This window comes from Dryobates pubescens, chromosome 6, assembly GCF_014839835.1.
Source record: "Dryobates pubescens isolate bDryPub1 chromosome 6, bDryPub1.pri, whole genome shotgun sequence".
Lineage (NCBI taxonomy): Eukaryota > Metazoa > Chordata > Aves > Piciformes > Picidae > Dryobates > Dryobates pubescens.
Window position 1 is genome coordinate 13,649,548 of NC_071617.1, and position 18,280 is coordinate 13,667,827.

The following is an 18,280-nucleotide window of genomic DNA, read 5'->3' on the forward strand; positions in this document are numbered from 1 at the left end:
GTTCATGTGTGGCTGTCCACTAGCTTGAGCTCATTGCCCAAGAGTAACCACAGAAAAGAACAGCAAGTTCTGCCTTAATGGAAACAAAACATAGTATCATTCATCAGCCATAAACAGCATATGAAGGTGAGAAAAAGCAGAAGCCTGGCAGCAAGCTCATTTTTTTTCATGCCTTCCTTGAAAGGTCACCTGAAATCAAGATTGACCTTAACTTGCATCACTATTCCTTTGAAATGAATAAAATGGATGTAAGTGATCAGTCACAGTTAAACAATGAACATCATTTAAATGAACAACTTGCAGTGCTATGGAATGCTGATACTGTCATTAATATTCTAGCACATATATTTGAAAAGCAAAACAATACATATACTATCACAGGCTAGTGTCTCCTCATGTCCAGACTTACCTGTTTGTCTCTAATTTTAGTCTGCCCAGCTGGACACTCAGTGTTCTGTGAACAGCCTGGGAGTCATGGGATACTGTAGAGCTGAGCGTGCTTACACCTGAAGTAGCTACTGCATCTTCCATGACAATGCAAGGCTGTTGGATAGTTTGATTCTGAGGCTGTTCATCTTGATCTTCAACTTCTATATCATCTTGATCTGCTGTATCACTTTCAGATGCAAGACTAAAATGTGGCCTCAATTCTATTAGTCACATAAAAATATAAGCAAAACAAACAAACACATTAAAGATGTTATTGTATAGATGTTATTGTATGTTATTGTCTATGATATTAAGCATTAACATTAAAGCAAAAGCAGAGCTATGTGACTGTTTACAGACCATCCTACAGCTTTGGTTAAACCAATCTGGGAAGTCCTGTAGCATGGTTTGAAGACCACCAGAACATAACATCACATTAGTTTATGCTGATTATTATTCAGCCTATTGAATAGTCAAAAGCTCTAATAACCAAAAGTCTGACGAACAAGATTCCAGATTTGGCGAGCACTTCATGTCAAATTGTGCTGAAGTACTATGCACAGCAGAAGTACTTTCTTCTGCTTAATTCCATTCTCAGTGGTTTGCAATTTCTCCTGTCTCTGACCTGAAATGTTTTATTAAACCAATAACCCTTTTTTTTCCCCTTTTTTTTTTTCCCTATCCACTTGTTTGTGTTGTTGCTATTCTGGCATATTTAGCATTCTCTCATAGGAATACTGTGTTTAACAACAACAACAAAAATGTATCTAGATCCATAGAGAGGAAATAACAAAACAGATGCCCCTCTCTCAACAATCAAAAAGCACCACATTTCCCTTCCACTTATCAGGGAGAATGCTGCATATTTTGTAATGATGTTCATCCACAAAACTGAGTATACAAAGCTATGGGTACTCTGGTTTCTGTTACTCCCTGTTTAAACTGCCGAACAGATCTTACCAAATCTTATACTCCTACACAACATGTTAATGCAACAACATCTGTCAATTCTAACCATTTCATACAAATCTCTCTCCCTCCCTTCCTTAAATTCTTGCTTCTTACTGCTGAGCATTCTCTTTAGTCTCTTCGCCAAAACATACAAAAACCAAGTGTGATTCAGGGAGAAAAAAGAAAATGTAGTATGTTTGAATCATTTCTGCTAAGAACAAGCACATTTCTTTGCTAGAGGGACATTTCATTCCTTGATCTGTTTTGTCTGATCATTTCAATGCTACATACATACTTGCAGCCCGGAAAGCCAATCAGATCCTGGGCTGCATCAAGAGAAGTGTGGCCAGCAGGTCAAGGGAGGTGATTCTCCCCCTCTACTCAGCTCTGGTGAGACCCCACCTGGAGTACTGCCTCCAGTTCTGGAGCCCCTATTACAAGAGGGATATGGATGTGCTGGAATGTGTCCAGAGAAGGACCACGAGGATGATCAGAGAGCTGGAGCACCTCTCCTGTGACGACAGATTGAAGGAGTTTGGGCTGTTCAGTCTGGAGAAGAGAAGGCTCCGAAGTGACCTAATTGTGGCCTTCCAGTATCTGAAGGGAGCCTACAAGAAGGCTGGGGAGGTACTTCTCAGGATGTCAGGTAGTGATAGGACTAGGGGGAATGGAATGAAGCTGGAGGTGGGGAGATTCAGGCTGGACATGAGGGGGAAGTTCTTCACCGTAAGAGTGGTGAAGCCCTGGAATGGGTTGTCTAGGGAGGTGGTTGGGGCGCCATCCCTGAAGGTGTTTAAGACCAGGGTGGATGAGGCTCTGGGCAGCCTGATCTAGTGTAGGGTGTCCCTGCCCATGGCAGGGGGGTTGGAACTAGATGATCCTTGTGGTCCCTTCCAACCCTGACTGATACTATGATACTATGATACATTCTCCTAGGATGAACACAGAGCTTTGCCTCCTCTAAATTAAAGAATGCAGATCTGTTATATATTACAAGAACATTTCTAAGCAAATGTTTGAATTTGCTTTACATTTCTACGTCATGCTAGTAAGAACAGAAGCTTGGTTTGCCTTTGTTCACCAACAGACAGTACCACTGTAAAACATCTGCTTAAAAAAAAAAAAAGAAATCCCACACATTTAGAGATAAATCATTCATAGGAACAGAAAAACAACCAACCAACCCCAAACCAACCCACCAAATAAATAAATGAATAATAATAATAAAAACCAGAAAGGTAAAGGCAAAGGAAAGCAATCAGAGTAGAGTAAGGCAGTTAGGGAAGAGGCAGATGATCAGTGGCCAAAAGCTGCTAAAGCACAGAGGCTTTTGTTTAAGCTTGACTACATACACTCAATGCTAGTACTGTGCTGTCTGGAGAAAAAGAATCTATTAAGGAGGACTTCTACAGTACTTGTATTATACAGCAATAAAGTACATGCCTGTTAAAGGTGTTCAGCATTCTAACCAAAAGACAAGATTTTCCTTATGACTTTTAAGTAACACAGAAATCCTGTGTAATCTTTGTACCTTGCTCTGGGGATGCAGAAAATACTATGGAGAACAGAGAGAGATGTAACTTTTGTTGGAATTTGCTGATGCCCTTGTGATAATTTCAGACTTAACCCACTGCAAAACACCAGGAACATAGCTCTTCAGACTTAAAGCATGAAATCATGTATTTGAAAACAAGAAGCTTAAAAATTAAGAAGCAGCAGAGAAGCTAAGTCTGGAAATAGGCAGGCCAGTAACAGAATGGGCTACAGATTGTTCTACACAGATTCCTTTCTCCAGCTGTGCTGTGCATTCTACTTACACAACATTCAAAATACAATATTCAAACTGCAGGCACTGCAGATTTCTTTTCTCTAGACAGCTTCCAACCAGGAGACAGAGAATTCCAAGTGCTCCACAAGCACCTCATTAATCTACACATTGTAAAACACCTCCTAAAACTGGCATGCACTGACAAGTGGTCTGTCCTTTGGGTTTCAGAAGGCAGCATTTATGCACCTCAAAAAAGGAGTCCCCAGAGCACCCTAGCCTACCACTGCTCATTGTGTTGCAGGATTGTTTAGATTAGACATGCTTTCCAAAATAACTTGGCCAACACACTGATTTTGAGTTCCAAGCCAGACAGCGAGCAGCATAAAGGCCACTTCTGGTTTCAGAATCTTGAGTGAAGAATTGTGATCACAAGCCTTGAGCACATTTAAAGAAATCAGCTGACAAATATTAGCTGATTATTGAAAAATCACTCACCTGGAACCAGAATAGTAATAGCAGTCTGCACAGCTTTTCTGATTATGCTGTCCAATGCAAACATCCAATGTGGCTTGATGTTATGGTTTCGGAGAACTTTATTGACCTAGCAACAGAGAATTAATTCAGCTGTTACAGTTTTAAGTTTTGGTCTATTTCATCATTGTATAAGGTGTTGGAACTTACAGATACTGTATCAAAAGCAGGTGATTAAGACCATTTCATGTTGTCATTGAATAAACTAGCAACACAGCCAGCTCCTACCCTTTTACTACAAGTCATGCAATATTGTGTATTTATTGTCAGGTACTAGTTCCTGTGTTAGGTGATTTTTTTGGATGACTGATACTGCAGTTTATTTAACCTTCCTGGGTGTGGAGAGAAACATAAAAAGAATGCTAGCAAGACAAATACCAAGGGCTATATTATGAAAGGATTGTAACTTAAGATAATTAATCGTGGGGGGTTGGGGGACATAATTTGCACTGCTTGCTCTGAGCACAATTGCAGGAAATATCAAAGAACTAATGTAATGCTGATCCTTCTTGATACAGAAAATAGTTAATATTAGTTTAAATAGTCAGAGGACTTCAACTGTATACTGTGCCTTTCTCTCTCTCCTACTTTTTACTTCATACAGATAGTTTTCTACGCTGTTTCCCCTAATTGACTATAGACTTGCCTTCAAACCATTTTTAGCCATATTCCCAGGTGCCTCTATGAATGCTCCATACCACTTGCAAGAATGTCTCTGCCTTGTGGGAACCGTTTTTCAAGAAGCAGGTGGGGTGACAGTGCTACAACAAAACGTCTAGCCACAGTAGTTGGCAATAGCACAAAACAGACTTGGTGGTGTTTTCCAGCCATGGAAGCAATCCAAAGCAACAGACTCCATAGAAACATCACACTCAAGAAGTTGCAGAAAGAAACAAATATAACAATGTTTAGAAAAATGATGAAATTACTCAAAGACATTAAAAAAAAAACCATAGCAACTACTGCTTGCTAAAAAAAAATGTAGCAAGACAGTATTTCACTCTTAGGTCTTCCTACAAAAAGAGAGTAGGTTAATCCTCTTCTCTCTGTAAAAGATAACTGACAGTACAAAAAGGATGCCTTCAGAAGGCATTATTAATTGCACTGCCCCAAAGCAACAATAGTCAGTAATGCAGCAATAGGTTTAGCTGGGATGGAGTTAATTTTCTTCACAGCAGTTCACATGGTGTTGCTATGTTTCAGGCTGGTGACTAAACCAGCTTTGATAACACACTGATGTTTTAGCTATTGCAGAGCAGAATGTACACAGTGTCAAGACCTCCTCTGTTTCTTACGTTGTCCCACCAGTGAGTAGGCTGAGGGTAGACTAAATGCTGGAAGGGAACATTGCTCACATAGCTGACTCAAGCTGACCTGAGAGATATTCCCTTCCATATAATATCATATTCAACAAGAAAACTGGGGGGTGGGGGGTGTAGATTTTCTAAAGGAGTCATTGCTCAGGGACTGCCTGGGCATTAGTCTGCTAATAGTGAATGATTCCATTTGCATCACTTCTCAGGTCTGGGGTGGTTTTTTCCTTCTTCATGTACTAAGCAGTCTTTAGCTTGACCTACAAGTTTTCTTATGTTTTACTCTTCTGATTCTTGGCTTCATCCTGCTAGAAGTGAGCAAGCAACTACCAGCCAGCTGGGGTCAATGCACCACACTACCTACATCTTCTCAATTCTACAGCCGATGGCCACAAGATGGCACTTGGGTACTGTGCTTGGACTTGGGGAGCTGTCAGTTGTGCCGGGGCAGCCTGCCCTCTGCCCAACGTTTGGACAGCAAAGTGCTCCAAAGGCTTGCCCACGACCCTCTGAGGCAGCACAACTTCTGCTGGCAGGCACTCTGCACTTTCCCATACTGACTCCTGACAAGACAGTGACAACGTGTTCAGCTACGTGCAGCCTATTTACCAAAGAAGCAGGATGTACCTTCATCAAGCACACAACAACCCACACTAATGTGACTGAACTATTTACATTACAGCACAAAACTACTTTTTCTTCATTGCTTCAATGAGGATATTGTGATTATGAAACCCTGTTACCTGAGGTTACCCTATTTAGTCCTGGTAATGGGAACAACTTTACTTCTAGCAATATCCCAGCCTCTGTAATACCTGAGGTGTTGATACTGATTTGGGTTTCAGTGCCCTACTGATGTATGTTCAAAAGACTGAAAACTGGGCATGTATAAAGGAAAGCTTTTCTTTAAACTTTCTGTGGGTTATCTTAGTTAAATAACAGATAGGAATGAAAGAGACATTTATTAGTTAAAAAGCAAGCAACTCACAGTGATGAAGTTAACAAGAACAGGGTAAAATCTTTATTGACAATAACACCATTCAGGCAATACTGCTGAACAACTGATGCCCAGTAACATCTCTAACAGGTGTTAGCACTTTTCTCCTTTCAATGTTTTTCTTAATCTTTTACATTTGTTGTCTGTTTGGTTTTGCTTTGCTTTGTTTTCTTCCAAGTATCAAAGCAGTATTTATACGAGACTAAATAGAACAGAGGGCTGAAGTGAAGACTCAAAAGAGACAACTTCAGCTAGTGGAAATTTCTCTTTTAAAGAGAAATTTCATTTCACACATGAGGATTATGTTGTTTTTTTTTTCATAAATAGCACCTCAATCTTGTCCATGTAGTCTACACAACAAATAGTTTGCATGCTATGCAATCCTTCCTGACATCTCTGTTACTCATCAGACTGTCCCAGATTTAAATGCTAACAGAATCATCCACCTCAAATGCCTATCCAGATTGTCATTTCATTTTTGCTACCTGACTTCATTCTGGACAAATGATGGCCAGCACAGACGCACCCTCCCATGTTGATTATTCATCTTAATCATTAACCCTAATTGCTTCTGATCTAACATTTACACAGCTTAAGAAGAGAAAACATTTGCTTTCAGTTAGCTAGCTATTTAAAGGATATCAATGTGTGCATGTGGTTGCTCACTGTAGGAAATAGTAATTTTTGTATTAATTACTGACAGAAAGTAAGCTTTTTTCCCTTCCTTCTTATCCTGTGTATTATAAGGCTCCGAGGCTCCAAGGTGACCTAATTGTGGCCTTCTGGTATCTGAAGGGGGCCTACAAGAAGGCTGGGGAGGGACTTCTCAGGATATCAGGTAGTGATAGGACTAGAGGGAATGGAATGAAGCTGGAGGTAGGGAGTTTCAGGCTGGACATATGGAGGAAGTTCTTCACCATGAGAGCGGTGAAGCCCTGGAATGGGCTGACAGGCAGATGTTGGTCTCTTCTCCCAGGCAGCCAGCACCAGAAGAGGAGGACACAGTTTCAGGCTGAGCCAGGGGAGGTTTAGGCTGGATGTTAGGAAGAAGTTTTATACAGAGAGAATGATTGCCCATTGGAATGGGCTGCCTGGGGAGGAGGTGGAGTCACCATCATTGGTGGTTTTCAGGAGGAGACTTGATGGGGTGCTTGGTGCCATGGTTTAGTTGTTTAGGTGGGCTGGATTGGTTGATGGGTTGGACGCGATGATCTTGAAGGTCTCTTCCAACCTGGTCTATTCTAGTCTAGTCTAGTCTAGTCTATTCTATTCATGAAGTTTTGTTTGCTTATGACTTCTAGATTCTTGGGAGTGTCAGTTTTGGTGCATGAAGTTCTCAGTAAAAATGACAACTTACAGCATCTTGAAAACCAAACAGCACAAGCTGCACTTGACTGATACCATGGCTGTCGAAGTCTAACTCCAGTTTCAATTTCGAAAGAGTGGTTGCGATGATTTTGCGATCTGTGGACCGTACAAATTCTCTGAGGCTGGACACAAGCGTTGTGATATGTTCCCATTTCAGCTTGGGCTCTTCAGCTCCCTGGTAGAAGAGAGAGGAAAAGAAATAGTTTTGATAGCCATCTTCTGAAATACACACTCTGAGGGACTTCAGCCAATAGTATCAGTTGGCAAGACAGATTTTCAGAAACTGTTGCTATGGTTAATGGAAAGGTGCAGCTGCAGGTCAGATAGTGGCAGCAGCATAACTACAGCAGCAAAGAGCTCTAGCACTGAGCTCCCTGGTAATGCAGGTTATTAGACAAGCAAGTAGCTGATTTTGCTTTATAGCAGTTGTTGAATATGTGTGCACACTACAGTCTGTATGTCTCACTGTACAGGAGTAAAAAGATAGGAATAAATAAACTGAGCACTGAATCCTATAAATTGCTCCCAATTGCAAACAAATCTACTTCATACAGCCTCTAATTTCAGACATGCAAAGTCCCACAGTAGCATTTAAAGTGTTGGGTTCTGCACATTGGCCACAACAACCCCATGCAGTGCTACAGGCTGGGGTCAGAGTGGCTGGAGAGCAGCCAGGCAGAGAGGGACCTGGGGGTACTGGTCAACGGTAGGCTGAACACAAGCCTGCAGTGTGCCCAGGTAGCCAAGAGGGCCAATGGCATCCTGGCCTGCATCAGGAACAGTGTGGCCAGCAGGAGCAGGGAGGTCATTCTGCCCCTGTACACTGCACTGGTTAGGCCACACCTCGAGTACTGTGTCCAGTTCTGGGCCCCTCAGTTTAGGAAGGAGGTTGACTTGCTGGAATAAGTCCAGAGAAGAGCAACAAAGTTGGTGAGGGTTTTGGAACACAAGCCCTACAAGGAGAGGCTGAGGGAGCTGGGGTTGCTTAGCCTGGAGAAGAGGAGACTCAGGGGTGACCTTATTACTCTCTACAACTACCTGAAGGGAAGTTGTAGACAGACAGATGTTGGTCTCTTCTCCCAGGCAGCCAGTACCAGAACAAGAGGACACAGTCTCAGGCTGCACCAGGGGAGGTTTAGGTTGGATGTTAGGAAAAAGTTCTATACAGAGAGAGTGATTGCCCATTGGAATGGGCTGCCTGGGGAGGTGGTGGAGTCGCCGTCATTGAAGGTGTTCAGGAGGAGACTTGATGGGGTGCTTGGTGCCATGGGTTAGTTGTTTAGGTGGTGTTGGATTGGTTGATAGGTTGGACACGATGATCTTGAAGGTCTCTTCCAACCTGGTTTATTCTATATATTCTATGTATTCTAAAGGAAGGGATTAATCAAACTGCAGAAGGCTCAGAGATGTTCTTTCCTACATAAATTCCCTTGATATGGAACTTCTACACTTACCTATTCTTAGAGCAGGTCTACAAATCTCTCATCTTTCTATTATAAATATTCATATGCCTATTTTTAAAAGCTTTTCTGTTTTCACACGGGCTACCAAAGTGTCAAAAACCTTGAAAGCATTCACATAATAATCAGCATAAGTAACTAGGAATCAGAGTACAGTATTTACTCTCTAAAGTAAAGTTTTGCCACCTGAATACAAATTTCAATTCCAAATATTAAGCCAGAGATAGAACACTGTGCTAATTATTAAACATCAAGTAACTTCCTTCAGAATAAGCATTTGAAAAGTAATTATTTATAAGGACTAAAGATACCATAACAGAAGGACACACAGCATTTGGTTCTGTTGCATTTGCCAGTCCTGTGCCATGACTGTTACAACTGCCCAGACATCAGTAACGTTAAGGTTTTTAGTTAATTAATTCTGATCAGGATGAAACAAAAATAATTTGAGAGAAACTGACAAAAGAAGACTGTCTAGAGCAGACAAACATTCCACTGACTAAAGCACCCATCGCTGAGATAAAGATCCTAGCCTCTAATTCTGACATGATTTGGAGGACTGACCCAATGATTTGCTAAATTGCAGTGGATGGTTTATCTCCTTTTCGTGTAAATAATTAAAAAGCCATTAGGGCAGATAGCTGAACACAACACATTGTAGCCTTGGACTACAGGACCTAAGTTCATCAAGGCATGTTGGCAACAGGGCAACCAGAATGGCTCCCTAATAAAAACCAGTGATCTACTTTGGGGTGGTCAGTCCCCTCCCCTGACTTCATGACTTTGTTAAGATTGTTCTTAGGAAAGGTTTTGTGAAGGAAAAAGCACCAGCAAAGCATAAATCCTGCTAAGGCCTAACAAGCAACTTTTGGCATTTGAGTTCTTGTTAAACTGCAGTTACTACCACTTTCTGGTGGTTTGTGTAAGTTTCCTACTCTTTCACCAGGGTCCCTTTCTCAAGGGAGAAAACAGCATTCATGAGTCTGTGCTCTGCATCCTCCTGAAGGCCACACATGCTTTGAATTCTTCTGCTCCAGAACTCCATGTCTGTCTGCTCCTCTCCTGAACTGCTCCAGCCCCAGCTGAGGAAGGCATGAAACACCAAGCACCCCCTCTGGATTTCGTGATTGAGTTTCAGCCTCACACAATCACTGATTATTCCTTTCATACACCTGCTAACAACTGTCTCTGTTACAGCAACACTAGCAGAGCAGAGATCATGAGCACCTCTCTTATGGTCTCCTATTTTAACAAGTTCTGTAGTTACCAGGGCAACTGTGGGCTCCTCCCTCTCTCCCTTCCACCAAGAGTTAGAAGCCCTTTTTTATTGGAATAGCATCCATTTCCAATTACATAAACTGTAGTTCATGCACTAGAATCATATTGCTTTGCATCAGTTTCTAAACAGTACTATCTTTGGAAGGTGAGTTGTCACATTTTACACAAATACTTAACCTTGAGAATGGAGTGAGTCAATTAACTAACACAAACATTACAAATAAGAACAAAAACCCACATCATCCAATTAAGGTGTTGCAGCATTTAGCAGCATGGGCATGACCTGTAATTTATTCAGTGTCATCCTTAACTGTGATCATTCCCTGAAAGAAGGGCGAAAAGGTCATTCTGCAATTATTTTGTTGCTTGCTATTGCTCCCACTGTTACTCCACCTTCCCTCCCCTCCATGTGTATACCCCACTGCTGTGAGGAATAGCTGAAATGTCTTTTCCTCCCTAGCCTACTCACTCTTCTTTCATGGCTGTTGGGTAGAAAGCAATGGTATACCAGCCAGCCCACCTCTCTGTGTGAAACCCATCAGCCAAAAATAGAACTCCATAAGGAGGGGCAAGGTAAGAGCCTCCAGGGGATGATCTATCTTAGATGTACTGACCTGACAGCCTCAATCAGTCCCATTTGAAAATCATTGTCAAAATACATTAACATCAAACCAAGATTTTCATTGTCTGGCAAGCACTAATATCCAGGTATACATTATAGTATTTGCAAACAAAAGGCATACATGATGTAGCATAAACAATTTTAATACCCCAAGTAAAACAGTAAACCATGAAAGCTTTATTTTTTTAATTGCTTTACTATGTATAATTTCAAAAGTTTCAAGTAACTGCAGAGAAGTCTACAAATTCCATAACATTTTGGCTGCCTTCTGGAATTACTTTACCTGAGCCAAAGCTTCCATCAAGTTTCGCACCACCTCCTCTTGGTCCTCACTTAATATCCTGTGAAGAGTGGCTCTCCTTTCACTGTCCTTCTTCAGCATGAAAAACCCAGAATCCTTCTCTTCCGGTGAAGGAGGTGCACTGTGATCCTCAAAATGTTCATCTGGGATGCTGAATGGAAGACACTCAGTGAAAGGAAACTTTATAAAAGCAATACACACATTCCTAATCTACTGTATAACATAAATGCCAGAGAGTTCTTTACCTCAGGAAAAGGGACCGGATTCCCTTCCCATCTTTTTCTCCACAGGATTTGGCTCTTGTTTTGAAAGAGAATGGATCAATTTTTAATTCTGTATCAGGTGAGACAGAGCCATATTCACTGCTGCTACTTGTATCTTCCACCAGAACAGGAACAGGCAAGGAAATACTCCGAAGATACTCTATTCATATGGAAACATTCAGGAATTAGAATGTAATAGGGACATCGCAGTTCCGGAGCGAAAAGCTGATTCCTTCAGAGGGAACAGAAAGACTCCACTCTTCCCCACACCAATACAGTATATTAAAACAAAAATGACAAAAAAACCCCAAACCTTCTAAAGCTTGTTCTTCTGGAATAGAGTTATCTTTCAGTTATGTTTTTATTCAAAAGCTTCCTGAGATATGGAAGCGTTGGGCTTTCTTGCAAGTTCACTTACATAACGTCACCACTGGAGTGAATGTGCATCTTAGAGCATTAGTGCACACTTCCAGCGGTAGCAAAATGTTTCTACTGGGTAAGTCATCCAAGCACCTTGCCAAATCTTAATCTTATGTGTATATAGAAATAAATAGATTTATGTATAGACCATACATGCATATAAAACACATAAGATACATATAAAGACACATATAAGACATAAGACACATAAAACACATAAGATACATTTTATCAGATTATTTCTGTGCAAGTTTAATTAGCTCATAGTCACACATGTTAAGACACAACTTTTGTTTTTAAATCCAGAGCACACATTATTGCTGCAAGAAACTATTCATACCTATTTTACATGTGCACATGTCAGTATGTATGTTTATAGCAAGTCAGCATGGAGGTAACTATGTCTTTGTTCAGTTTCACTCTTGCACCCTCCAATCCAATTAATTTTCTGAAAGAGTTAACTACCCTCTACCCAGGCCTCACAGGGTGTATCAAATGCCTGTATTACCACCAGCCTAGACAATTAAGCCATAGTCTGGAAGGATTAGACAGGATATTCACCATGAATTAGACTGTTTCTCACAGAGAGAAGTCACTTATTTTCATACTCTTGCCCACTCCTCTTTGCAACACTTCAGTGTGACAAATTATACCACAGTAAGTGATAACCATAGTATCTACACAGGTCTGTTTTGAGAGAGAAGTATAATAAAACTCACCATTTGTGTTAGCTGGAAGAACTGCGGGAGAAAAGCAAAGAAAAAAGAAAGTTAAATGTGTTGAAGTTAACTGAGAAAATAAGCACAGGCTAAAGGATAGCTCTCTTCCCATTTTTCTGGACTATCTGCACTCTCTTGTCTGTAGTCTCTAAAAAGCATAATTTATTGTGATTTCAAGTTAATTTTAATATGGAGGGATGAAAATCACACCAAAATTGATGTTCCAATTCCACCTCCTTTATCTGCTATTTTTATTTCTTTGAGGTATCATGCTAAAAATATACAGAAGGTATTTTCATGCATATATGCACGTACAACATGTCATTCACAGTCTCTAAAGTCCTGTTACAACCCATAATAGAGAAAACTACAGGAAACCAGTACATGAAAAAAAAAAGAGTAATGCTGTGTATGTACCTTTGTTCTGGGGCAGATATTAATTTGCTCACTTTGAGGCACGACAGGAAGCTCTAACCCTACCCAAAATGCACCCTGTGCAAACGTTCTCCAAATGAAAAAATATGCAAATTAAAAAGAAAAAAAAATCCAAACAAATAAAACCACAAGACACAAAAGCTGAATATGAAAAGACTTCTAGAAACCTCATTAGACATATTCAGATAAAACACCTTTGTGACAACATAATAGAATTCTGCTACAAGAGCTTTTCTGAAGCAAGCTGCTGGAAAAGGTTAGAACTGACTGTCTACCTGGCACAGAGATCTGCTGTGGTCATCTTAAAGACTGAAGCAGCAGTTTCAAGAAACAGTATTACTGGCAAGACTAGAAGTTCAGATTGAGTTTAGCTACACTCACCTGAGAGCTTTGATGGGGACTTCCTTTTTTTGCTTGAAACCTTCAGGAACTCATCTATAAGTAGCTCGTGAGCAAAAGCTCGTTTGTCGGGATCTGGTTCAAAGCAACGCAGTATGAAAGCCTTGGCTTCTGCAGACATGGATTCAGGAATCTCTGGGTGTATTTTAAACATTCCAACCTGAGATGAAGAGAGGGAGAAACAATGGCCTACACTGTTCTTTTCCCAAATGCTAAATTAGCATCAAAAAAGGTGTTTGTATCATAAAAGTGGTATATTGTTCTCAACTTTCATAGAATCAATAAGGTTGGAAAAGACCTCAAAGATCATCATGTCCAACTAATTGATTAATGTTGAGAAGAAAACCAAACAACACTATTTCAATCTGTGTATGCAATCACATTAATAAACCCCTGCAGTTGCAAGTAGCAGCTCTCACAAAGCAAAACCAAATAGCTGAGTATCTGATATTGCTCCATTATGCTCTTGAAAACCACACACCCACTCAGTTGAATCACCTCATTCTTCTTAACATCCTCACTAACCAAGCATTTTGTTTATCTTCTTTCCCTGCAATCTTTAATTCTAGCTTCTCCAGAACAGTCAGAAGACTTCCTGTGTTTACAAATACTGGTCAGAGGTGTGCAAGGAAGATGTCTGACCTTAAACATAGCTGCTTGCGGCTCTCCCAGTTCATAAAACGGGGGCTTTCCTGTAGCCATCTCGATGATTGTGCATCCTAAAGACCAGATGTCTGCAGCCTTCCCATAGCCACGTGGCCCTTTGTCTATGATTTCTGGTGCCATATACTGAAGGGTACCTGTTTAAAACACAGTTGTTGGGGGTTTTTTGTTTTCCTCCTTAGGTACACTAATGATCCAAGTAACCAAAGGACAAGAAGGACAAAAATCACTGAGGAGTTAGCAGTATCAGGAGAGTTGATCAGTATTTTCAGTTTCAACATCTTCCATATGCATTCTACATAAACCAAAATTCTATTCAAAATACTACTTGTGCTAAAAGTATCTAGTATCATGTACTCATCTGATGATGTCACTTTTTGAGATTAGTTACAATTCTTAGGATGTTTCAATGAGCTTTGAATCACAGAGCATTTTCATTTACTCTATTCAAGATTAAAATAAGGAAGAGCACTCTGAATTGCATCCAGAGACAAAAGGAACTGAAACCTGAAATTTGAACCTAAACCAGCAGGTGACACGAACACTTTCTCTGAAGTAAGAGAATCAACCTTACACATCATTCTGCATTCTGATCCACTTAAGAGCAAAAACAGAATAGCAGAGGACAGAATTAAAATAACAGCCACTTGTGATTTCACATAATTATTTAATGAAGTGCCACTGCATGATTTAAATCAAATTATCAAACAGAATGTGGATCAAGGTAATTACAGGCTCTTTAGATAAGCAGCTCTAGAGATGATGCCAGGATGCCCAGGCCAGTTGTAGAAAAAGAAAAAAAAAGGAGGTAGTTAGCCTTTGACCAGCAAGATAAAAAAGCCATGCACACAGAAGAGGCAGACTCATACAACACAGGAAGCAGACAGCTCTTCTGTTTTACAGGAATTTTATGTTCAAGTGGAACTTCCAAACCAGCATTCTCTTTGAACAGTGCATAAAGTGTGGTTTACAGTTTAAAATTAAAGCTACACAAAAAGTTATGCCAGCAGCAGCTTTTCATATGGATTTGAATGAAAGTTCAGTAGCTGTGAGATTCTGACCCTACATGCACAGTTTATGTGAGAACAGAGTCCCCTCTGAGAACATACCAGTGAAAGTTTCAGTACATGGGTTGATTCCTGCAAGTCTCTTTGACGTTCCAAAGTCTGAAATCTTTAACACTCCACTATACGTATTGATAAGCACGTTATCACCCTGAGGAACAGAACATTCAGAGCAGTTATTTTTCTCTGATGACTTTTTATCTAATACTTCTTGCATACCCTGTATCTACAATGCACTCTTTAGTAAGTAATGATTGCCTTGTGGCCTTTAAGAGGGGAAGTGAAAAAAGAATCAATAGTGTCCTGCCTCATGTAATCCCACTACCAGAAACTTCACTTCAAAGTAAACTTCCCCTACTACAGGAACATACAGGAATTCAGTCAAAGAACACTAAGAGAGGAGGAGAAAGGCTGTCTTTTTCTTTTTTCATTATTATTTTTACTTCTAAAGAGGGGAACATCTTAATCTGCAGTCTCCTTGGAAAAGAACTTGCTAATATCCCATCCACAATCTTCTTCACCTCTAATAAGCTTTAATGAAAGACGGAACATGTCGCTGAAAATAGATATCACATCTTAAGTGACTATCTACAAATTCTTCTGAAATTAATAAACACCTCCATATTTTGTTGGTGCAAATTCAAATCAACAATGGTTAACTTACCCAACCCAAAGTTCCTACTAACAGAGAGGGTACGTGACAACAAAGACATTTCAGATGAAAAGGTTTTAAATTAGAGGACAAAGAAATGGTTATGCAGTTACATAACACTACCAGGCTCAGTCCTCTGCAAATTCTTACCTTTATATCTCGATGCACTATTTGGTTGTCATGGAGGTATTTTAATCCTTCAAGAATCTGCTTGGTGTAGAATCCAATTGTCTGCTCATTATTTTTTAATGGTCCCCATTTTGATCGTAGAAGAGCAGAAAGGCTGCCTATTGTTTTGGAGAGGGGAAAGAAAAAAAGGAAGTGAGACTAAAAATCTAATAAAGTTCTGCTCTCTCTCCCCAAAGGAAAAACATAAACTAACAATAAAAATCAATCTCAAGCCAAGTGTAGGCACCTCTTCTGTAAGCAAAGGCATCTCCAGGTGAATGCTAACTTGCATCATTACCAGTGTGAGTAAATAAAAAGAGAGCCTCAGTATCTCCACTGGACTCAACTGCAGCAGAGAAGCATATGCTTCCTCAAGCAGGCAGATCAGAACCTACTTAATCAATGTGCTCACCTCTCTCCTCTGCCTGGACAGGCTGCCCCAGAAGAATGGTGCAAAAGTGTGAGGAAGTGTGGATGTGCTTTGCATGTCTTTGTGCATACATCAACTCCAGTTCCTCAAAAAGCTAAACTCAAGAAGTGGGATTTCTATTGTACCCAGCTGCCAGGAGTTCTTTGGTCTCAAAGAAGCCACAATCATCAATCATCTTTCTCTTGTATCAGGTATCTGAGAATGGCTCAGCCATATGATACTAACTACAGTCTCTCTAGTCAGATCATCTCTGATCCTGTATTAGGTTTGTGTGGAAAGGTTTTGGTAGTGGGAAGACTACAGAAGTGGCTTCTGAGAAGTTGCTAGGATCTTCCTTCACATCCGATAGAGCCAATGCAGTCAGCTCCAAGATGGCCTCCCCACTGGCCAAGGTTGAGCCTATCAGCAATGTTAATGTACTTAAGAAAGGGAAAAAGTTGCTGTGCAACTCTAGGCACAGAGAGGAGTGAGAATATGTGAAACAATTCTGCAGACACCAAAGTCGGTGAAGAAGGAAGGGGAGGAAGTGTTCCAGGTGCCAGAACAAAGATTCCCTGGCAGCCCATAGTGAAGACCATGTTACCATGATCAGGGTTATAGCAGGGTTCCCTGCAGCCCATGGAGATCAGGAGTAGAGCAGATATCCACCTGCAGCCTGTGGACTCCATGCTGGAGCAGGTAGATGCCAAAAGGAGGCTATGACCCTGTGGGATGCCCATGCTGGAGCAGTTTTGCTGGCATGACTTGTGGTTCCATGGAGGACCCACATTGGAGCAGTCTGGTCTTGAAGGACTGCACCTTGTGGAAAAGACCTACACTGGACCCACACTTTGTGAAGACCTCCAGCCCTTAGGAAGAACACATGCTGCAGAAGTTCAGGGAGGACTGTCTCCCATGGGAGGCACCCCATGTTGGAGCAGGGGAAGAATATAAGGAGTCCTCCCTGTGATGGGGAAGGAGTAGCAGAGACATGTGATGATGAACTGACTTCACTCCCTATCCCCCTGTGCTGCTTGAGCGGGAGAAGAGGTAGAGAGATTGGGAGTAAAGTTAAGCCTAAGAAGAGGGGGGAGTGGGGGTGTTAGGAGAATGTGTTAATATTTGGGTTTATTTCTCATTATCTTACTCCATAATTGATTGCTGATAATTTTTTCTTTTTTACCAAGTTAATTCTGTTTTACCCTTGACAGCAACTGATGACTGAACTCTCCCTGTTCTTATCTCTACCCACAAGCCTTTATTTCCCTTTCCTGTCCAGCTTTGGTGGGCACCTGGTATCCAGTCAGGGTCAACTCACCCCACATCTGGGGATAAAAGGAGTTCACCTGCCACAGCAATGATCTGACCTGTATCTGTAGCACTTACTACCTAAATACTGAATGAGAGGATTCAAGCACATTGGTGACACAGATTTCCCCATTAATTTAGGAAAGAGTCATTAAAGAATATTACATTCCATGAAATATCTTGTTGCAGTACTATAGGTTTTTATACTTTGAAAATGCTAAAAGACAAGGAAACCAAACTACCACCAAACCACCTTCCCCAACAACTTACCACCTGGCACCTGTTCCATGAATATCTTTATGAAGCCATTCTCACTAAGAGAACCCAAATACTGGACAATGTTCTTATGTTTAAGATGCTTATGCAAAGCTATTTCTTCATGCAGAGGTTGGGAATATCTGGGAAAAAAAGAAGCAGTTTATTCAATATTGACCTTTGGAAGAAAGTGCTGTAGCAGTACTACCACTGGTGCAGTAGCTGAAGTCCTATTTCAGGTCTATTTCAGTTTTCACCAAAAATGACTGTGTTAGACCACCACATACTAAAAAATTCATGTAACAATATATAAAAGTACATAACACATATAAAATAGACATAATACTGTGTATACATACCCACACAAAATGTGGTAAATGTACATAGACTAAGCAAAACAAAATTTGTGGAAAATTAACTTTTCTCCAGCCTAACTTGAGCATAAACAGCTGGACAAGGGCTTGGATTCAGACTGGTGCCAAAGTGAACTAGCAAATCATAAAGTTA

The 18,280-nt window shown here is 40.7% G+C and overlaps 1 protein-coding gene across 1 annotated transcript in view; it reads right to left on the bottom strand.

The window, feature by feature from the left end:
• Window positions 1-18,280, bottom strand: part of MAP3K5 (mitogen-activated protein kinase kinase kinase 5) — a 119,420-nt gene that overhangs the window by 6,859 nt on the left and 94,281 nt on the right. Inside the window, exons 16-26 of the mRNA XM_054162637.1 lie at window positions 17,789-17,916; window positions 15,784-15,920; window positions 15,027-15,132; window positions 13,897-14,054; window positions 13,237-13,414; window positions 12,421-12,441; window positions 11,264-11,441; window positions 11,001-11,169; window positions 7,347-7,532; window positions 3,644-3,749; window positions 410-650 (exon numbers count right to left, since the gene is read on the bottom strand). Of these exons, the coding sequence (XP_054018612.1) occupies window positions 410-650; window positions 3,644-3,749; window positions 7,347-7,532; window positions 11,001-11,169; window positions 11,264-11,441; window positions 12,421-12,441; window positions 13,237-13,414; window positions 13,897-14,054; window positions 15,027-15,132; window positions 15,784-15,920; window positions 17,789-17,916 (1,608 nt within the window). The remainder of the gene's footprint in view (window positions 1-409; window positions 651-3,643; window positions 3,750-7,346; window positions 7,533-11,000; window positions 11,170-11,263; window positions 11,442-12,420; window positions 12,442-13,236; window positions 13,415-13,896; window positions 14,055-15,026; window positions 15,133-15,783; window positions 15,921-17,788; window positions 17,917-18,280) is intronic.